The sequence below is a fragment of the Rhinoraja longicauda genome, chromosome 11, assembly GCF_053455715.1.
Source record: "Rhinoraja longicauda isolate Sanriku21f chromosome 11, sRhiLon1.1, whole genome shotgun sequence".
NCBI classification, from domain to species: Eukaryota; Metazoa; Chordata; class Chondrichthyes; order Rajiformes; family Arhynchobatidae; genus Rhinoraja; species Rhinoraja longicauda.
This window is the reverse complement of record NC_135963.1, coordinates 5895152-5912282: the sequence shown is the minus strand read 5'-3', so window position 1 is coordinate 5912282 and position 17131 is coordinate 5895152. Positions and strand designations below refer to the sequence as shown.

At 48.5% G+C, this 17131-nt stretch overlaps 1 protein-coding gene across 3 annotated transcripts in view; it reads right to left on the bottom strand.

Annotated features, from left to right (window-relative positions):
- pigk (phosphatidylinositol glycan anchor biosynthesis, class K) overlaps nt 1-17131 on the bottom strand; it is a 128731-nt gene that overhangs the window by 103295 nt on the left and 8305 nt on the right. For all 3 annotated transcript variants that reach the window (XM_078408167.1, XM_078408166.1, XM_078408169.1), the window contains exons 2-7: nt 11681-11734; nt 8336-8427; nt 5929-6064; nt 4525-4636; nt 3426-3522; nt 1620-1737 (exon numbers count right to left, since the gene is read on the bottom strand). In XM_078408167.1, the coding sequence (XP_078264293.1) occupies nt 1620-1737; nt 3426-3522; nt 4525-4636; nt 5929-6064; nt 8336-8427; nt 11681-11734 (609 nt within the window). The remainder of the gene's footprint in view (nt 1-1619; nt 1738-3425; nt 3523-4524; nt 4637-5928; nt 6065-8335; nt 8428-11680; nt 11735-17131) is intronic.

Below are 17131 nucleotides of genomic sequence, written 5' to 3'. Positions count from 1 at the left end.
GCCGCCTGACCCGCTGAGTTACTCCGGCACTTTGCGTCTATCTTCGGATGTTACCCCTCTCACCTGCATTCAGTGCTTCAATATTATTTTGGTCTCAACCAATAACAAACAAAAACATCGTGAAAGTTCAACTGCAAAAAAACGTTTGTTTCTCCACGAGTAAAACTGCGTGCTGGCAACGATAAATGTCGACCATGTGTAGCTTTCACTTTGGAAATGACACCGTGATTTTTAAACTGCTCAAGGTGCATTTGTACATTTCCTATCAGTGGCATGTCGGAGGTAAATGCCAAATACGGTGGCGCAATGGTGGAGTCGCTGCCTCACAGCGCCAGACACCCCAGTGCAATCCTGACCGAGGGGGCTGTCTGAACGGAGTTTGTACGTCCTCTCTATGACTGCGTGGGTCTTCTCTGGGTGTTCCGGTTTCCTCCCACATGGTTGAAGGGATTAAAAGTACCATTAGCAAATTTGCAGATGATACAAAGCTGGGTGGTAGTGTGAACTGTGAGGAAGATGCTATGAGGTTGCAGGGTGACTTGGACAGGTTGTGTGAGTGGGCGGATGGATGCATGGCAGATGCAGTTTAATGTGGATAAGTGTGAGGTTATCCACTTTGGTGGTAAGAACAGGAAAGCAGAGTATTATCTGAATGGTGTTAAGTTAGGAAAAGGGGACGTACAACGAGATCTGGGTGTCCTAGTGCATCAGTCACTGAAAGGAAGCATGCAGGTACAGCAGGCAGTGAAGAAAGCCAATGGAATGTTGGCCATCATAACAAGAGGAGTTGAGTATAGGAGCAAAGAGGTCCTTCTACAGTTGTACCAGGCCCTAGTGAGACCGCACCTGGAGTACTGTGTGCAGTTTTGGTCTCCAAATTTGAGGAAGGATTGCTATTGAGGGCGTGCAGCATAGGTTTACTAGGTTAATTCCAGAATGGCGGGACTGTCGTATGTTGAAAGACTGGAGCGACTAGGCTTGTATACACTGGAATTTAGAAGGATGAGAGGAGATCTTATCGAAACGTATAAGATTATTAAGGGGTTGGACACGTTAGAGGCAGGAAACATGTTCCCAATGTTGGGGGAGTCCAGAACAAGGGGCCACAGTATAAGAATAAGGGGTAGGCCATTTAGAACTGAGATGAGGAAAAACTTTTTCCGTCAGAAAGTTGTGAACCAGTGGAATTCTCTGCCTCAGAAGGCAGTGGAGGCCAATTCTCTGAATGCATTCAAGAGAGAGCTAGATAGAGCTCTTAAGGATAGCGGAGTCAGGGGGTATGGGGAGAAGGCGGGAACGGGGTACTGATTGAGAATGATCAGCCATGATCACATTGAGTGGTGATGCTGGCTCGAAGGGCCGAATGGCCTCCTCCTGCACCTATTGTCTATGGTCTATTGGCCCACACCATCAGGTTAAGGAACAGCTACTTTCCTACAACTGCTAACACAGGCAGAATGGCGCAAATGGCCTCCATCTGTGCCGTAGGATGCTGCCATGGCAAGGAACAGAAGCTTTTGCCGTTTCTCTCCTCAGATGCTTTCCGCGTGAATTTTTTTAATTCCCTATTTGTATGCTCGTCGTCATCAATCATGGATTTAACTGAGCCGCAAACTCACCGACAAGGAGTCCTCCCCAACCTGGCTGCTGGCCAGAGCCATAATATTCGGAGAGTAGAATCTTTCATACATGGAGGCCCCCTGGCAAGTGTCAATGATGAACAGCAGCTCGTGGTACCTAGTGGAACAAGCATTCATCAGTCCCGCCGCAAAGCCTATCCGCACACCAAACAAGCTTCCGCCGCTTCCCCGAGCTCCTGGACCAGTGAGGCAGGAAAGGGAACAGCTGGCAGCTTTTCCAGCGATGAAGGAGCTTGCGTTTTAAGCACCCGCCGTGACCTTGGGACCTCCCAGGGCACTTTACAACTTCGCAAGCCGCGTGTTCACAGTTACGATGTAAGACACTTTAGACTAAAGATACCAGCGAGGAAACAGGCCCTTGGGCCCAGGCCGACCAGCGATCACCCCGTACGCTAGCACTATCCCTACACGCGTTAGGGTTAGGGTATCCCTACACACGAGGGTCGCACGGTGGCGCAGCGGTAGAGTTGCTGCCTTACAGCGAATGCAGCGCCGGAGACTCAGGTTCGACCCTGACTACGGGCGCCGTCTGTACGGAGTTTGTACGTTCTCCCCGTGACCTGCGTGGGTTTTCTCCGAGATCTTCGGTTTCCTCCCACACTCCAAAGACGTGCAGGTTTGTAGGTTAATTGACTGGGTAAATGTAAAAATTGTCCCTAGTGGGTGTAGGATAGTGTTAGTGTGCGGGGATCGCTGGGCGGCGCGGACTCGGTGGGCCGAAGGGCCTGTTTCCGCGCTGTATCTCTAAATGATAAAAATGACAATTTACAAATTTAACGAGCGTCTTTGGAGTGTGGGAGAAATACGGAACACCTGGATAAACTCCAAGGGGAGGAGGTACAAACTGCACACAGGCAGCGCGCGCAGTCAGGATGGAACCCGGGTCTCCGGCGCTGTAAGGCAGCAACTCTACTGTTGTGCCACCGTGGTCACGTGTAGCCACCTCCAACAAATGGCAGCAGATCTGTGGGGCTTTCCACATCTACCCATGAGCCTTGACTGTTCAGTTTAGTTTAGTTCAGAGATACAGCTTGGAAACAGGTCCTTCGGCCCACTGAGTCCGCGCCGGCCAGCAATCAACCGTACTCTAGTTCTATACTACACGCTGGGGCCAATTTACAGAAGCCAATTAACCTACAAACCTGCACGTCTTTGGTATGTGGGAGGAAACAGGAACTTCCAACACCTCAGTATCTCCGCACTCTGGGCGGTGAACAATGTCTGGTTTAGCAAGTCTGAGAAAATCTGCTCCTGCATTTCCAGCGACGGTCTCTGCAAATTATTCAAAGTGAGGGGGTGGGGGGGGGAAAGATTTAATAGGAACCCGAGGGGTAACTTTTTTATATGCAAAACGTATAGGGAACGAGCTGCCGGAGGAGGAAGTTGAGGCAGGTGCTATCACAGCATTTAAGAAACATTTGGACAGGTACATAGATTTTTTACTGGGAATAGGCAAAACGTAGGCAGGTGGGATTAGTGTAAATGGGGTATGTTGGTCAGCATGGGGATGTTGGGCCGAAGGGCCTGTTTCCACACTGTAATGACTCTAAGACTATAATTACAGTCATCCTCTGTGTGTAGCAGACAAATCACAGGCAGCCTGCCAACATAGCCTGTGAGTGCATTGTCCTCTGGTGGTGGGGGGGGGGGGGCCAGGCGGCAAAGTTGCCCCTGAATTCGCCAGTCCAGGCTGCAGCGTCGGCGTGCCAGGCGGCAGAGTTGCCCCTCCTTTGCCAGTCCAGGCTGCAGCGTCTGGTGCATCGAACAGCCCTCCCAGTCTTTTACCTTCTCTTCTGCCACATCTGCTCAAACGCATCTCCAAGTTCCACATTCGTAATCTCCTCAGAGTCCTGGAACTTTAGGAATCCATTGCCACCATGACCTTCAAATAAAATAAAAATGGCGCGTGAAAAAAAGCCCTCACAAGATTATACGTCCCAGGAGCAGAATTAGTCCCTTCGGCCCATCGAGTCTACTCCGCCATTCAATCATGGCTGATCTGACTTTCCCTCTCAACCCCGTTCTCAGGCCTACCCATAACGCCTGACACCCGCACTAATAACTAATTAAATTTCTCCATCTAAGTTTAGTTTTGAGATGCAGCGCGGAAATAGGCCATTCGGCCCACAGAGTCCACACTGACCAACGATCACCCCGTACACTAACACTTTCCTACACACACACACGTAGGGACAATTTACAATTTTTACCGAAGCCAATTCACCTACAAACCTGCACGTCTTTGGAGTGTGGGAGGAAACCGAAGACCTTGGAGAAAACCCACGCAGGTCATGGGAAGAACGTACCAACTCCGTACAGACAGCACCCGCAGTCAGGATCGAACCCGGGTTTCCTGCGCAGTAAGGCAGCAACTATACCGCCGCGCCACCGCGCCGCCCAATTCCCCGCATTTATAGACAATAGGTGCAGGAGTAGGCCATTCGGCCCTTCGAGCCAGCACCGCCATTCAATGTGATCATGGTTGATCATTCTCAATCAGTACCCCGTTCCTGCCTTCTCCCCATACCCCCTGACTCCGCTATCCTTAATATCTCTCTCTTGAATGCATTCTGAAAATTGGCCTCCACTGCCTTTTGAGGCAGAGAATTCCACAGATTCACAACTCTCTGACTGAAAAAGTTTTTCCTCATCTCCGTTGTAAATGGCCTACCCCTTATTCTTAAACTGTGGCCCCTTGTTCTGGACTCCCCCAACATTGGGAACATGTTTCCTGCCTCTAACGTGTCCAACCCCTTAATAATCTTATACACTTCGATAAGATCCCCCCTCATCCTTCTAAATTCCATTTGGCCCTTATTCTTCTCAACTTTGAAAGCACCGGGCGTTTCTACGCTGCCACCGCCACCTCCGCCTTCATACATACCGGTCATGTAGATGAGGATGTTACTTCTGTCGTCAGACAGCAGCCGCTTGGACCGGGTAGTGCTGGGAGGTAAGCGGCCCGTTAACACCCGCAGGAAGTTTTCAACAGTGACCTGAGAACAAAGCACAAATCATTAGATGCCAGCATTCATTCTCCACAGTGTCCACATCAACAGCCAGCCTTTAACCCACATCACCAGGAGTCGTGTCCTGCGCTTTGACTCAGTGTAGTTCACGGGACATGGCGGCCGCCGCAGTCAGTTCAGTTCAGTTCAGTGTCCAGTTTAGTTTAGTTTAGTTTAGTTTAGAGATACAACGTGGAAACAGGCCCTTTCGGCCCACCGGGTCCGCGCCGACCAGCGATCCCCGCACATTAACACACGACCCTATGCCCACTAGGGACAACGTTTTACATTTACCAAGCCAATTAATCTGCAAACCTGTACGTCTCTGGAGTGTGGGAGGAAACCGAAGGTCTCGGAGAAAACCCACGCAGGTCACGCGGAGAACGTACAAACTCCATACAGACAGCTCTAATAGTTGGGATCGAACCCAAATCTCCAGCGCTGCATTCGCTGTAAGGCAGCAACTCTACCGCTGCGCCACCGTGCCGCCCAGATACAGTGAAAAGCTTTTGTTGCTTGCTAACCAGCCAGCAGAAAGACAATACACGATTACAATCGAGCCATTCGCAGTGTACAGATACATGATAAGGGAATATCGTTTAGTGCGAGGTAAAGGCAGTGAGGTGCGATCAAAGGTAGTTCAGCACCGCTGTCTGGTTGTGGCAGGTATAAATGGAGTCAAAGGAAGGGAGGTTGGTTTGTGTGATGGTCTGGGCTGCGTCCACAATTCGCTGCAATTTCTCGCAGCCTTGGACGGGGCTGTTCCCAAACCGTGCTGTGATGCAGTTACTGATTGTCCTCTCTCAATCCCCTACTTAAGGTGAATTACAGGCAGCGATCTGTGGAAAGCCAAAACTGGAGTCTGGACATTTCCTTCCTCATGCGATCCGGAATACGGGTGCTGTTCTGTTTCCATGCTGTATCTTTAGTTTAGTGATACAGCGCGGAAACAGGCCCTTCGGCCCAACGAATCCGGGCAGACCAGCCATCCCCGCACATTGACATATCCTACACACACTCGGGACAATTTACAATTTTTTCCGAAGCCAATTAGCCTACAAACCTGTACGTTGTTGGAGTGTGGGAGGAAACCGGAGCTCCCATAGAAAGCCCACGTTGTCACGGGGAGAACGTACAAACACCGTGCGGACAGTACCCGTTGTCAGGATCGAACCTGGATCGCTGGCGCTGGAAGGAAATAACTCTACCGCTGTGTCACCGTGCCGTCCTTAAAGTAAACCGCGCCATGCACAGCGTCGCGATACAATGAGCTCCCTGACCTCATAGCCTCGGTAGTCCACCTCCACACTGTCTCCATACACGTTCAGCTCCATGTTCCTGTGGCTGAAGATGGTGGCAGGCTTGGGGTTCCTCGGGTTGCAGGCCATGTCATCCGCCAGCATCAGCACAATGTGGCTGGAAGGGAACACGTGAGCAATCAGGGTCAATGTGTAGCTGATGGTCGCAAACTTAGGGACAAAATACACCTCGACTGTACATCTCCTTGGCCTAATATCTTCACCTCTGGTCTCGCACATCACTCTAAGCCGCTCAACATTACAGCGATGTAGACACAGAGTCGCGTGCCCAGCGTAGGGGAATCGAGAACCAGAGGGCATAGATACAAGGTGAAAGGGGAAAGTTTAATAGGAATCTGAGGGGCAACTTTTTCACACAAAGGGTGGTGGGTGTCTGGAACAAGCTGCCAGAGGAGGTAGGAAAAAAACTGCAGATGCTGGTTAATATCGAAGGGAGGCACACAATGCTGGAGTAACTCAGCGGGTCAGGCAGCATCTCGGGAGAGAAGGAACGGGTGACGTTTCGGATCGAGACTCTTCTTCAGACTCAAGGAATTAGGTGGCATTTCGGGTCAAGACCCTTCTTCAGACTCAAGGAATGGGTGGCGTTTCGGGTCGAGACCCTTCTTCAGAATGGTCTGAAGAAGGGTCTTGACCCGAAACGCCACCCATTCCTTCCCACCCGAGATGCTGCCTGTCCCGCTGAGTTACTCCAGCATTGTGTGTCTGCCAGAGGAGGTCGTTGAGGCAGGAACTATCGCAACGCTTAAGAAACAGTTAGACAGGTACATGGACAGGACAGGTTTAGGGGGATATGGGCCAAATGCAGGCAGGCGGGACTAGTGTAGATGGGACATGTTGGTAGGTTTGGGTAAGTTGGGTGGAAGGGCCTGTTTCCACGCTGAATCACTCTATGACTCGAACTCATTGGTGCGTACAGTGCCGTCATTTGTTGTGGAAATAACTATTATCTCAGTGAAGTGCAGGTACAATGGCCCAGGCCTATTTTCGCAGCATCTGCTACATTGTGCAGAGCACAGCCCAGTGCACGAGCCATCATATCAAGTCCCCATCAATAAAAGCTTGAATTTCAATTAGAGAGAACTGCTCCACTATTTGTCACTGTAAACACTGCAGCAAAGACATGGCACCAAGCTTCTAAAGATTCTGAAGGTTTCAAAATCTCAACGAGAGCTTTGCAATCAGCGAGTGGATTTATAGAGTGCCCTTCAAACATGTTTCCAAACACTTCACAAATGAGTAGCAGCAAGGCTGCGACCAGCTTCCCCGAGTGGGAGAAAGGAGAATCGCCTACCACTGTAGCTCTCTATCGCTAGCCAACAGGACCCCAGCTATTGAATAAGGACACAAGGACGGTGTGAAGGTCAGGATGGAGTGCTGAAGGGGTGACCAAGCACAACAGTGGCACTCACACGAGAGTAGTTTATCTTGGCATCGTGTTCAGCATGGACATTGTGGGCCGAAGGGCCTGTCCTGCGCAGTTCTAGGTTCTATGCAGTTCTAGGCTCCAGGCTCCAAATTCCCCGCTAACATCTATAGACCAAGTCTGGTCATTTAACTGACACCAGTTCATGGTAAACTGCGGTGCACACATCAACCAGAGCGGTTCAGTGGCGCAGCGGTAGAGTTGCTGCCTTACAGCGCCAGAGGCCCGGGTTCGATCTTTACTATGGGTGCTGTCTGTATGGAGTTTGAACGTTCTGCGTGTGACCGCGTGGATTTGTTCTGGGGTGCTCCGGTTTCCTCTCACACTCCAAATACATACAGGATTGTCGGTGAATTGGCTTCGGTAAACTGGTACATCGTCCCAAGTGTGTGGGATAGTGCTCGTGCACAGGGTGATCGCTGGTCGGCGCGGACTCGGTGAGCCAATGGCCCTGTTTCCCCGCTGTATCCCCAAAGCCTAAACTGTCACATTACCGATATTAAACAGCGTCTGGCTTCCCTAACTTGTTGGTTGTTGGTGAGAATGAATTTTAAGATGATTCCTACTCCACATAAGGTAGACACAAAATGCTGGAGTAACTCAGCGGGTCAGGCAGCATCTCGGGAGAGAAGGAATGGGTGACGTTTCGGGTCGAGACCCTTCTTCAGACTGATGTTCCCACACAACGATACTGAGTGTCTTGTGTGGAGACGATGTCTGCACACAACGATACTCCGCATAAACTCACTGATAAAAACAAGTTGTCTTGTTTTCACTTAATTAAATCAAGTACTGTGTAGGCGGTGAACATTTTTTTTAATACAATGCTGGACTGCAGTACGCAATTACAGTGTCAAAAACTCTCAGTTTTTCAGAAACAAGATCAGTTTTTCAGAAAGTCTTTCGGACTACAAGACTCCACGTAGAGGGAGTGCAGCTTACCTGTCCGGTATCCCCAGTCTCTTGACACTCCGATAAACTGACAGGGTGTTGGCAACATGGCGATAGTTGAACCAGAATCGGGACGTGCACACCTTGGAACAAGAACCAGAGGGGAACAGCAATGAACAGGGGCCGCAGGGTAGCGAGCAGCTGCCGCCGCCAATGCTAAAACAAACTGTACTGCAGCAACTGTTTGTAGACAGCAGAACTACGCGCAAGGTCTTTATGCACTCAACCATGTAGAGTGGTCTCAGGGTTACAGAGCAGAGATGCGGGCCATTCTGCCAGGAGTGAGCATTTGACGGCTCGGGGCCTGAAGTCACTGGAGTTTATAAGGAGGTGGGGTGAGGAATGACTTTATTGAAACTTACCGGATAAGGAGAGGCCTAGATAGAGTAAATGTGGAAAGGATACTTCCAGTCATGGGAGTGCCTAGAAATAGAGGGCACTGCCTCAGAACAGAAGGACGTTCCCTTTAGAATGGAGACGAGGAGGAATTTCTTTAGACAGAGGGTGGTGAATTCTCTGCCTCAGAAGGCAGTGGAGGCCAATTCTCTGAATGCATTCAAGAGAGAGCTAGATAGAGCTCTTAAGGATAGTGGAGTCAGGGGGTATGGGGAGAAGGCAGGAACGGGGTACTGATTGAGAATGATCAGTCATGATCACATTGAATAGCGGTGCTGGCTCGAAGGGCCGAATGGCCTACTCCTGCACCTATTTTCTATTGAATCTGTGGAATTCATTGCCACAGACGACTGTGGAGGCCAAGTCATTGGGTATTTTTAAAGCAGAGATTGATGGGTTCTTGATTAGTAAGGGTGTCCAAGGTTACGGCTTAGGGCATCAAAGGTTTCCACTCTCACCTTAAACACGTCTCCTATTTCTTGATTCCCCCAGGTAGACACAAGATGCTGGAGTAACTCAGCGGGTCAGGCAGCATCTCTGGACAGAAGGAATGGGTGACGTTTCAGGTTGAGACCCTTCTTCAGACTGATTCCCCTTCCCTGGGTAAAAGGCTCTGTGCATTCACCCTATCTATTCCCCTCATGATCTTATACACCTCTGCAAGATCACCCCTCAGCCTCTTGCACTCCAAGGAAGAAATACATTTCCATGTCTCTCGTAATATTTTGCACGTTTCAAATCCCCTCCAACCCCAATTTCCTCTGCTCCAAGGAAAACAAGCCCTGCCTACCCAGTCTCTTCTCATTGATTAAATGGTCCATCTCAGGCAACATCTTGATGAATCTAGCTAGGCGGACAAGAGACCACTGGGCTTGTTGGCTTCCACCATTTTGATTCTGATACCACTCTCTTGGTTGGAGCGCGCGTGTTGGGAGAGCTGCACACAGCAAGACACTGGGCCACGTCTGATCTGGGAGTATTTACTGATGCTTGAGTCTACATTTTGCCATGTGTTTGAAGGGCTTGCACAGATATTAAATACTAAAAGGGAGGAGTGGAGCCTATCAAGGACAAAAATGGGAACTTCCACATAACATCGAGTGAAGACGGCTTCTATCTTCACCAATAATCGTAGAAGCATACAGCACAGGTATAGACCCTTACAACCTACCTCAATCATGCCTACTGTGAAATATTTCTATCTAATCTAATCTCATTGGCCAGCATTAAGCTTGTATCATTCTCATTCCTTTATTTGATGTGGTTATGCTTTATTCTTAATTGTTAACTGTATGTTTGTGTTGTCATTTGTGAGCGGAGCACCAAGGCACATTCCTTGTATATGCACATACTTGGCCAATAAACTTATTCATTCATTCATTATCCAAATGCATTCTTCCCTCTACTTCATTTGTCTAAAGAAGGGTCCCAACCCAAAAAGTCGTCTGTCCATTGCCTTCCACGGATGCTACCTCATGGTCATAGGTTCTAGGAGCAGAATTAGGCCATTCGGCCCATCAAGTCTACTCCGCCATTCAATCGTGGCTGATCTATCTTTCCCTCTCAACCCCATTCTCCTGCCTTCTCCCCGTAACCCCTGACGCCCGTACTAATCAAGAATCCGTCAATCTCCGCCTTAGAAATATCCACTGACTTGGCCTCCACAGCCTTCTATGGCAATGAATTCCACAGATTCACCACCCTCTGACTAAAGAAATTCCTCCTCAACACCTGGGCCGCTGAGTTCCTCCAGCAGTTGGTCTTTTGCTCAAGATTCCAGCATCTGCAAACTCTTGTCTCTCATCTTAAAGGAAAACCCTTACAGACAAAAGAAATCAGGGATGCATGAGGGATTGGATTTTCAGAAGGATTTGGGTCAGATAGTGAGACAGAGTGGGATGAGGCCAGCAACAGACTTGAACATTAACAACATTCTATTATTCTCTTAAGATCATGAGAGGAATAGATAGGGTAAATGCACAGGGTCTTTTTTTTACGCAGAGTAGGGGAATCAAGAACCAGAGGACCTCGGTATAATGTAAGATGGGGGATTTAATAGGAACCTGAAAGGCAACCTTTTTTGACATAAAGGGTGGTGGGTATATGGAACGATCTGCCGGAGGAGGTGGTCGAGGCAGGAACTATCACAACGTTCAAGAAACATTTAGTGGAAACATCCTCTCCACATCCATCTATACTTGTTTTCAGCTTTTTCATAGCGTCATACAGCGTGGATGCAGGCCTTCTCAGTCCAACTTGTCCACGCCGACCAACATGTCCCATCTACACTAGTCCCACCTGCCGTGCTAAGGGCGGCACGGTGGCGCAGTGGTAGAGTTGCTGCCTTACAGCGAATGCAGCGCCGGAGACTCAGGTTCGATCCTGACTACGGGCGCCGTCTGTACGGAGTTTGTACGTTCTCCCCGTGACCTGCGTGGGTTTTCTCCGAGATCTTCGGTTTCCTCCCACACTCCAAAGACGTACAGGTATGTAGGTTAATTGACTGGGTAAATGTAAAAATTGTCCCTAGTGGGTGTAGGATAGTGTTAATGTGCGGGGATCGCTGGGCGGCGCTGACTCGGTGGGCCGAAGGGCCTGTTTCCGCGCTGTATCTCTAAATCTAAAATCTAAATCTAAAAAAATCTATCCAAGCCTTTCACTATTCTGTATGTTTCAATGAGCCCCCCCCCCCCCCCCCCCCCATTCTTTGAATGTACATGGATAGGACAGGTTTAGAGAAATATGGGCCAAACGCAGGCAGGTGGGACTAGTGTAGATGGGACATATTGGTCGGCGTGGACAAGTTGGACTGAGAGGGCCTGCATCCACGCCGTATGACGCTGTGAAAAAGCTGACAACAAGTATAATGCTCCCAAGCACGAGGGGATACTCTGTTAGCGGCTTCAGAAACACATTTTCTAGCAGTTTATGAAAACTCACCAGGATAGCCCAGTTGTTGGTGTGGCCACTTCTGAAGAACTGTTTTGCTCGAACCTGAATAAACAAGAAGTAAAGTCATATTACGCAATATTCGAAACTCCATTACAAATTAAATTCTGCACAGGTTTTTGTTTCACACAGACGGTGGTGAGGGTCAGGATGGTGGTCGAAGCCAATACATTAGTCACGTTGGAAAGACTTTTGGATACACAGGGAATGGAGGGACATTGTTTATGTGCAGGTAGATAAGAGATGATCTTCACATCATGTTCGGAACAGACACTGTGGGCCGAAGAGCCTGGTCTTGTGCTTCAATGCCCTTTGGAGAAGAGCTTCCTTCACACAGACCAGCCACTGTCACAGTCTCCTCAAGCAACCAGACCAGCCTTGTGGGAAAAGAAAGGAAGTGGAAAAACCACTGCCACGAAAAGCTGCCAATCCCAACCAAGGAACAGCTACCACCTGGTCACAGGTGTGATTGGAAGACCTGGAAGTCCCTCAATAGGCTTCATACAGGGATGGGCCGATATGAGCGAATGGGGCGATGCAGATGCGGCAGACACAGAATGTGAATGTGGGAACATCTGTACAATCCATGCCACACCCTAGCAAGATGCCCACTTCTTGGTGAACAACGCTGCCCGGAAGATCTAGCGCTGGCAAACGAGAAGGCTGTCCACTGTGCAAGAGCCTGGCCCAACATTTGAAACATAGATAATGGACACGAAAGAAGAAGACTGTTCTATGTTCTGTTCACAAAATGCTGGAGTAACTCAGCAGGTCAGGCAGCATCTCAGGAGAGAAGGAATGGGTGACGTTTCGGGTCGAGACCCTTCTTCAGACTGAAGAAGGGTCTCGACCCGAAACGTCACCCATTCCTTCTCTCCTGAGATGCTGCCTGACCTGCTGAGTTACTCCAGCATTTTGTGAATAAATACCTTCGATTTGTAACAGCATCTGCAGTTATTTTCTTATACCACTTTTGTTCTATGTTCTGTGTTCGACATGTAAATGGAGAGCTGAGCATGACTTGTGGTTTCTGAATATGACTTACAAACATAGAAACATAGAAAAATAGGTGCAGGAGTAGGCCATGCAGCCCTTCGAGCCAGCACCGCAATTCAATACGATCATGGCAGATCATCTAAATCAGTACCCCGTTCCTGAATTTTCCTCATATCCCTTGATTCCGTTAGCCCAATGAGCTAAATCTAACTCTCTCTTGAAAACATCCAGTGAATTGGCCTCCACTGCCTTCTGTGGCAGAGAATTCCACAGATTCACAACTCTCTCGGTGAAAAAGTTTTTCCTCGTCTCAGTCCTAAATGGCCTCCCCCTTATTCTTAAACTGTGACCCCTGGTTTTGGACTCCCCAACATCGGGAACATTTTCCCTGCATCTAGCCTGTCCAATACCTTAAGAATTTTATATGTTTCGATAAGATCCTTCTAAATTCCAGTGAATACAAGCCCATTCTTTCATCATATGTCAGTCCCGCCATCCCAGGAATTAACCTGGTGAACCTACGCTGCACTCCCTCAAAAGCAAGAATGGCCTTCCTCAAATTAGGAGACCAAAACTGCACACAATACTCCAGGTGTGGTCTCACCAGGGCCCTGCAAAACTGCAGTAGGACCTCCATGCTCCTAAACTCAAATCCTCTCGCAATGAAGGCCATCAGGCCATTAGCTTTCTTCACTGCCTGCTATATCTGCATGCTTACTTTCAGCGACTGATGTACAAGCACACCCAGGTCTCGTTGCACCTCCCCTTTTCCTAATCTAACACCATTCAGATCTTCTTATCGAGTCCACATCACAAGATTAGAAATTGTTCAGCCAAAGCTGAACACACTTCTCGGCATCTGCATACAATGGCGTCTTGCGCTTCTTGTGCGTAGTAGTGGAAAGATTGGTGGAAACGGGGTCGCGACGTGAACGCTCTATCCTTGACCCCACCATTCAGATCATACTCTGCCTACCTGTTCTTGCCACCAAAGTGGATAACCTCACATTTATCCACACTATACTGCATCTGCCACGCATCTGCCCACTCACCCAATCTGTCCAAGTTGGCATCTCGGGGCTAGAGGCATCTCGGACACCTCTCTGCCCTTTCTTGGTCTCTCTGTCACCATCACAGGGGACAGAAAATCCATTAACGTCTACTACAAATCCACGGGCTTCTGCAGTGATCTGGACTACACTTCCTCCCACCCTGCCTCTCGCAAAGACGCTATCCCCTACTCCCAATACCCCTATCTCTGCCACATCTGCCACATTGTGTATAAAATCATGAGAAGAAAAGATCGGGTGGATGCACAGAGTCTCTTGCCCAGATTAGGTGAATGGAGGACCAGAGGACATAGGTTTAAGGTGGCAGGGAAAAGATTTAATAGGAATCTGAGGGGTAACGTTTTCACACAAAGGTTGGTGAGTGTATGGAACGAGCTGCCAGCGGAGGTAGTTGAGGCTTGGACTATATCGACCTTTAAGAAACAGTTAGAAACAGGTACATGGATAGGACAGGTTTGGTGGGATATGGACCAAATGCAGACAGTGTAGTGGGGACATGTTGGCTGGTGTGGGCAAGTTGGGCCTGAGGGCCTGTTTCCATGATGTATCACTCCATGACTTTATCTGCTCCTTAGATGAGGATTTCCACACCAGGACATTGGTGATATCCTCTTTCTGAAGTAAACGTGGCTCCCCCCCTGCTGTCATAGATGGATCCCTCACCCACATCCCTTTTCTATAACGTGATTTGTTCACTTCAGTTTATTTGTACACTGGCTAATGAAATTCAGCTATTTGTACCGAAAAATTGGAACAAAATGGTACAGTACAGAAACCGGGCCTTCAGCACACGACGTCTGTGCCAACCATGATGCCAACTTCAACTCATCCTAACAGCCTGTACATGGTCTAACATAATTGTGTTGATAAGTGGAGCATAATTATAGGAGTAGATACAAAATGCTGGAGTAATTCTGCTCATAGGAGCAGAATTAGGCCATTCGGCCCATCAAGGCTGATCTATCTTTCCCTCTTAATCCCATTCTCCTGCCTTCTCCCCATAACCCCTAACACCCGTACTAATCACAAATCTATCTCTCTCTGCCTTAAAAATATCCAATGACTTGGCCTCCACAGCCTTTTGTGGCAATGAATTCCACAGATTCACCAGCCTATGACTGAAGAAATTCCTCCTCATCTCCTTCCTAAAGGAACGTCCGTTAATTCGGAGCCTAAGGCTCAACTTCAAGAATCAATTAGATGGATACATGGGTAGGACAGGTTGAGGGATATGGGCCAATCTCAGACAGATGGGACTAGCATAGATGGGGCATCTTGGTCGGCATGGGCTAGTTGGGGCTAGTTGGGCCAAAGGGCCTATATCCGTGTTGCATGACTCGAAGTGCACTGCTCAACACTTGAAATATCTTAAACTACAAGGCCGTGAACTGAACTGAACTGAACTGCAGGAATAAATCAAATAGCCTTTCTTTCTTAATTGTTGCCTGGCCAAAGCTAATATTTCTGCTCCAGAAATTTCAATAATTCCGTCGGCTTTCAGGAAAATATTTAAGAGTGGAAATTGGATTTACTGGGAAGATGGTGAGAAGCTTTACTTCAGTGTGGAGAACTCAGAATTGAGGATGTGTGGGAAACAAAAACTGCAGATGCTGGTTTAAATTGAAGGTAGACACAAAATTAATGACTTAGACGGAGGGATTAAAAGTACCATTAGCAAATTTGCAGATGATACTAAGTTGGGGGGTAGTGTGAATTGTGAGGAAGATGCAATAAGGCTGCAGGGTGACCTGGACAGGTTGTGTGAGTGGGCGGATACATGGCAGATGCAGTTTAATGTAGATAAGTGTGAGGTTATTCACTTTGGAAGTAAGAATAGAAAGGCAGATTATTATCTGAATGGTGTCAAGTTAGGAGGAGGGGGAGTTCAACGAGATCTGGGTGTCCTAGTGCATCAGTCAATGAAAGGAAGCATGCAGGTTCAGCAGGCAGTGAAGAAAGCCAATGGAATGTTGGCCTTCGTAACAAGAGGAGTTGAGTATAGGAGCAAAGAGGTCCTTCTACAGTTGTACCGGGCCCTGGTGAGACCGCACCTGGAGTACTGTGTGCAGTTTTGGTCTCCAAATTTGAGGAAGGATATTCTTGCTATGGAGGGCGTGCAGCGTAGGTTCACTAGATTAATTCCCGGAATGGCGGGACTGTCGTATGTTGAAAGGCTGGAGCGATTGGGCTTGTATACACTGGAATTTAGAAGGATGAGGGGGGATCTTATTGAAACATATAAGATAATTAGGGGATTGGACACATTAGAGGCAGATAACATGTTCCCAATGTTGGGGGAGTCCAGAACAAGGGGCCACAGTTTGAGAATAAGGGGTAGGCCATTTAGAACGGAGATGAGGAAGAACTTTTTCAGTCAGAGGGTGGTGAAGGTGTGGAATTATCTGCCTCAGAAGGCAGTGGAGGCCAGTTCGTTGGATGCTTTCAAGAGAGAGCTGGATAGAGCTCTTAAGGATAGCGGAGTGAGGGGGTATGGGGAGAAGGCAGGAACGGGGTACTGATTGATAGTGATCAGCCATGATCGCATTGAATGGCGGTGCTGGCTCGAAGGGCTGAATGGCCTACTCCTGCACCTATTGTCTATTGTCTAAAATGCTGAAGTAACTCAGTGGGTCAGGCAGCATCTCTGGAGAGAAGGAATGGGTCAAAACGTCACCCATTCCTTCTCTCCCAAGATGCTGCCTGACCCACTGAGTTACTCCAGCATTTTGTATCTACCCCAGAATTGAGGATGGCGGTTCAGGATAAATCTCCACTATTTTAGGCTGAGATTAGAACAACTTTCTTTACTGAAAGGATCTTTGTTATTCTGTCTTTGAGGCCTGCGGTTGCTCAGTCACTGATCCTTTCAGGAAAGAATTTTGTTCTCGTCTCAGTCTAAAATAAAGTCTACAGAACCCACAAACATGAATGTCCCAAAGACGTGCGTGTTTGTAGGTTAATCAGCCTCTGTAAAATGCCCCTAGTGCGTAGGGAGTGGTGGGGAAGTGGATAACATTGAACTGGAGTTAAATAAATACACCGATCAGCCAAAACATTATGACCACTGACAGGTGAAGTGAATAACATTCATTATCTTGTTACAATGGCACCTGTCAAGGGGTGGGATATATTAGGCAGCAAGTGAACAGTCAGTTCTTGAAGTTGACGTGTTGGATGCAGGAGAAATGGGCAGGAGTAAAGACCTGAGTGACTTTGACAAGGGCCAAATTGTTATGGGCCAGATGACTGGGTCAGAGCATCTATGAAACGGCAAGGCTTGTGGGGTGCTCCCGGTCAGCAGTGGTGAGTACCTACCGACAGTGGTCCGAGGAGGGACAAACCACAAACCAGCAACAGGGTGTTGGGCGCCCAAGGC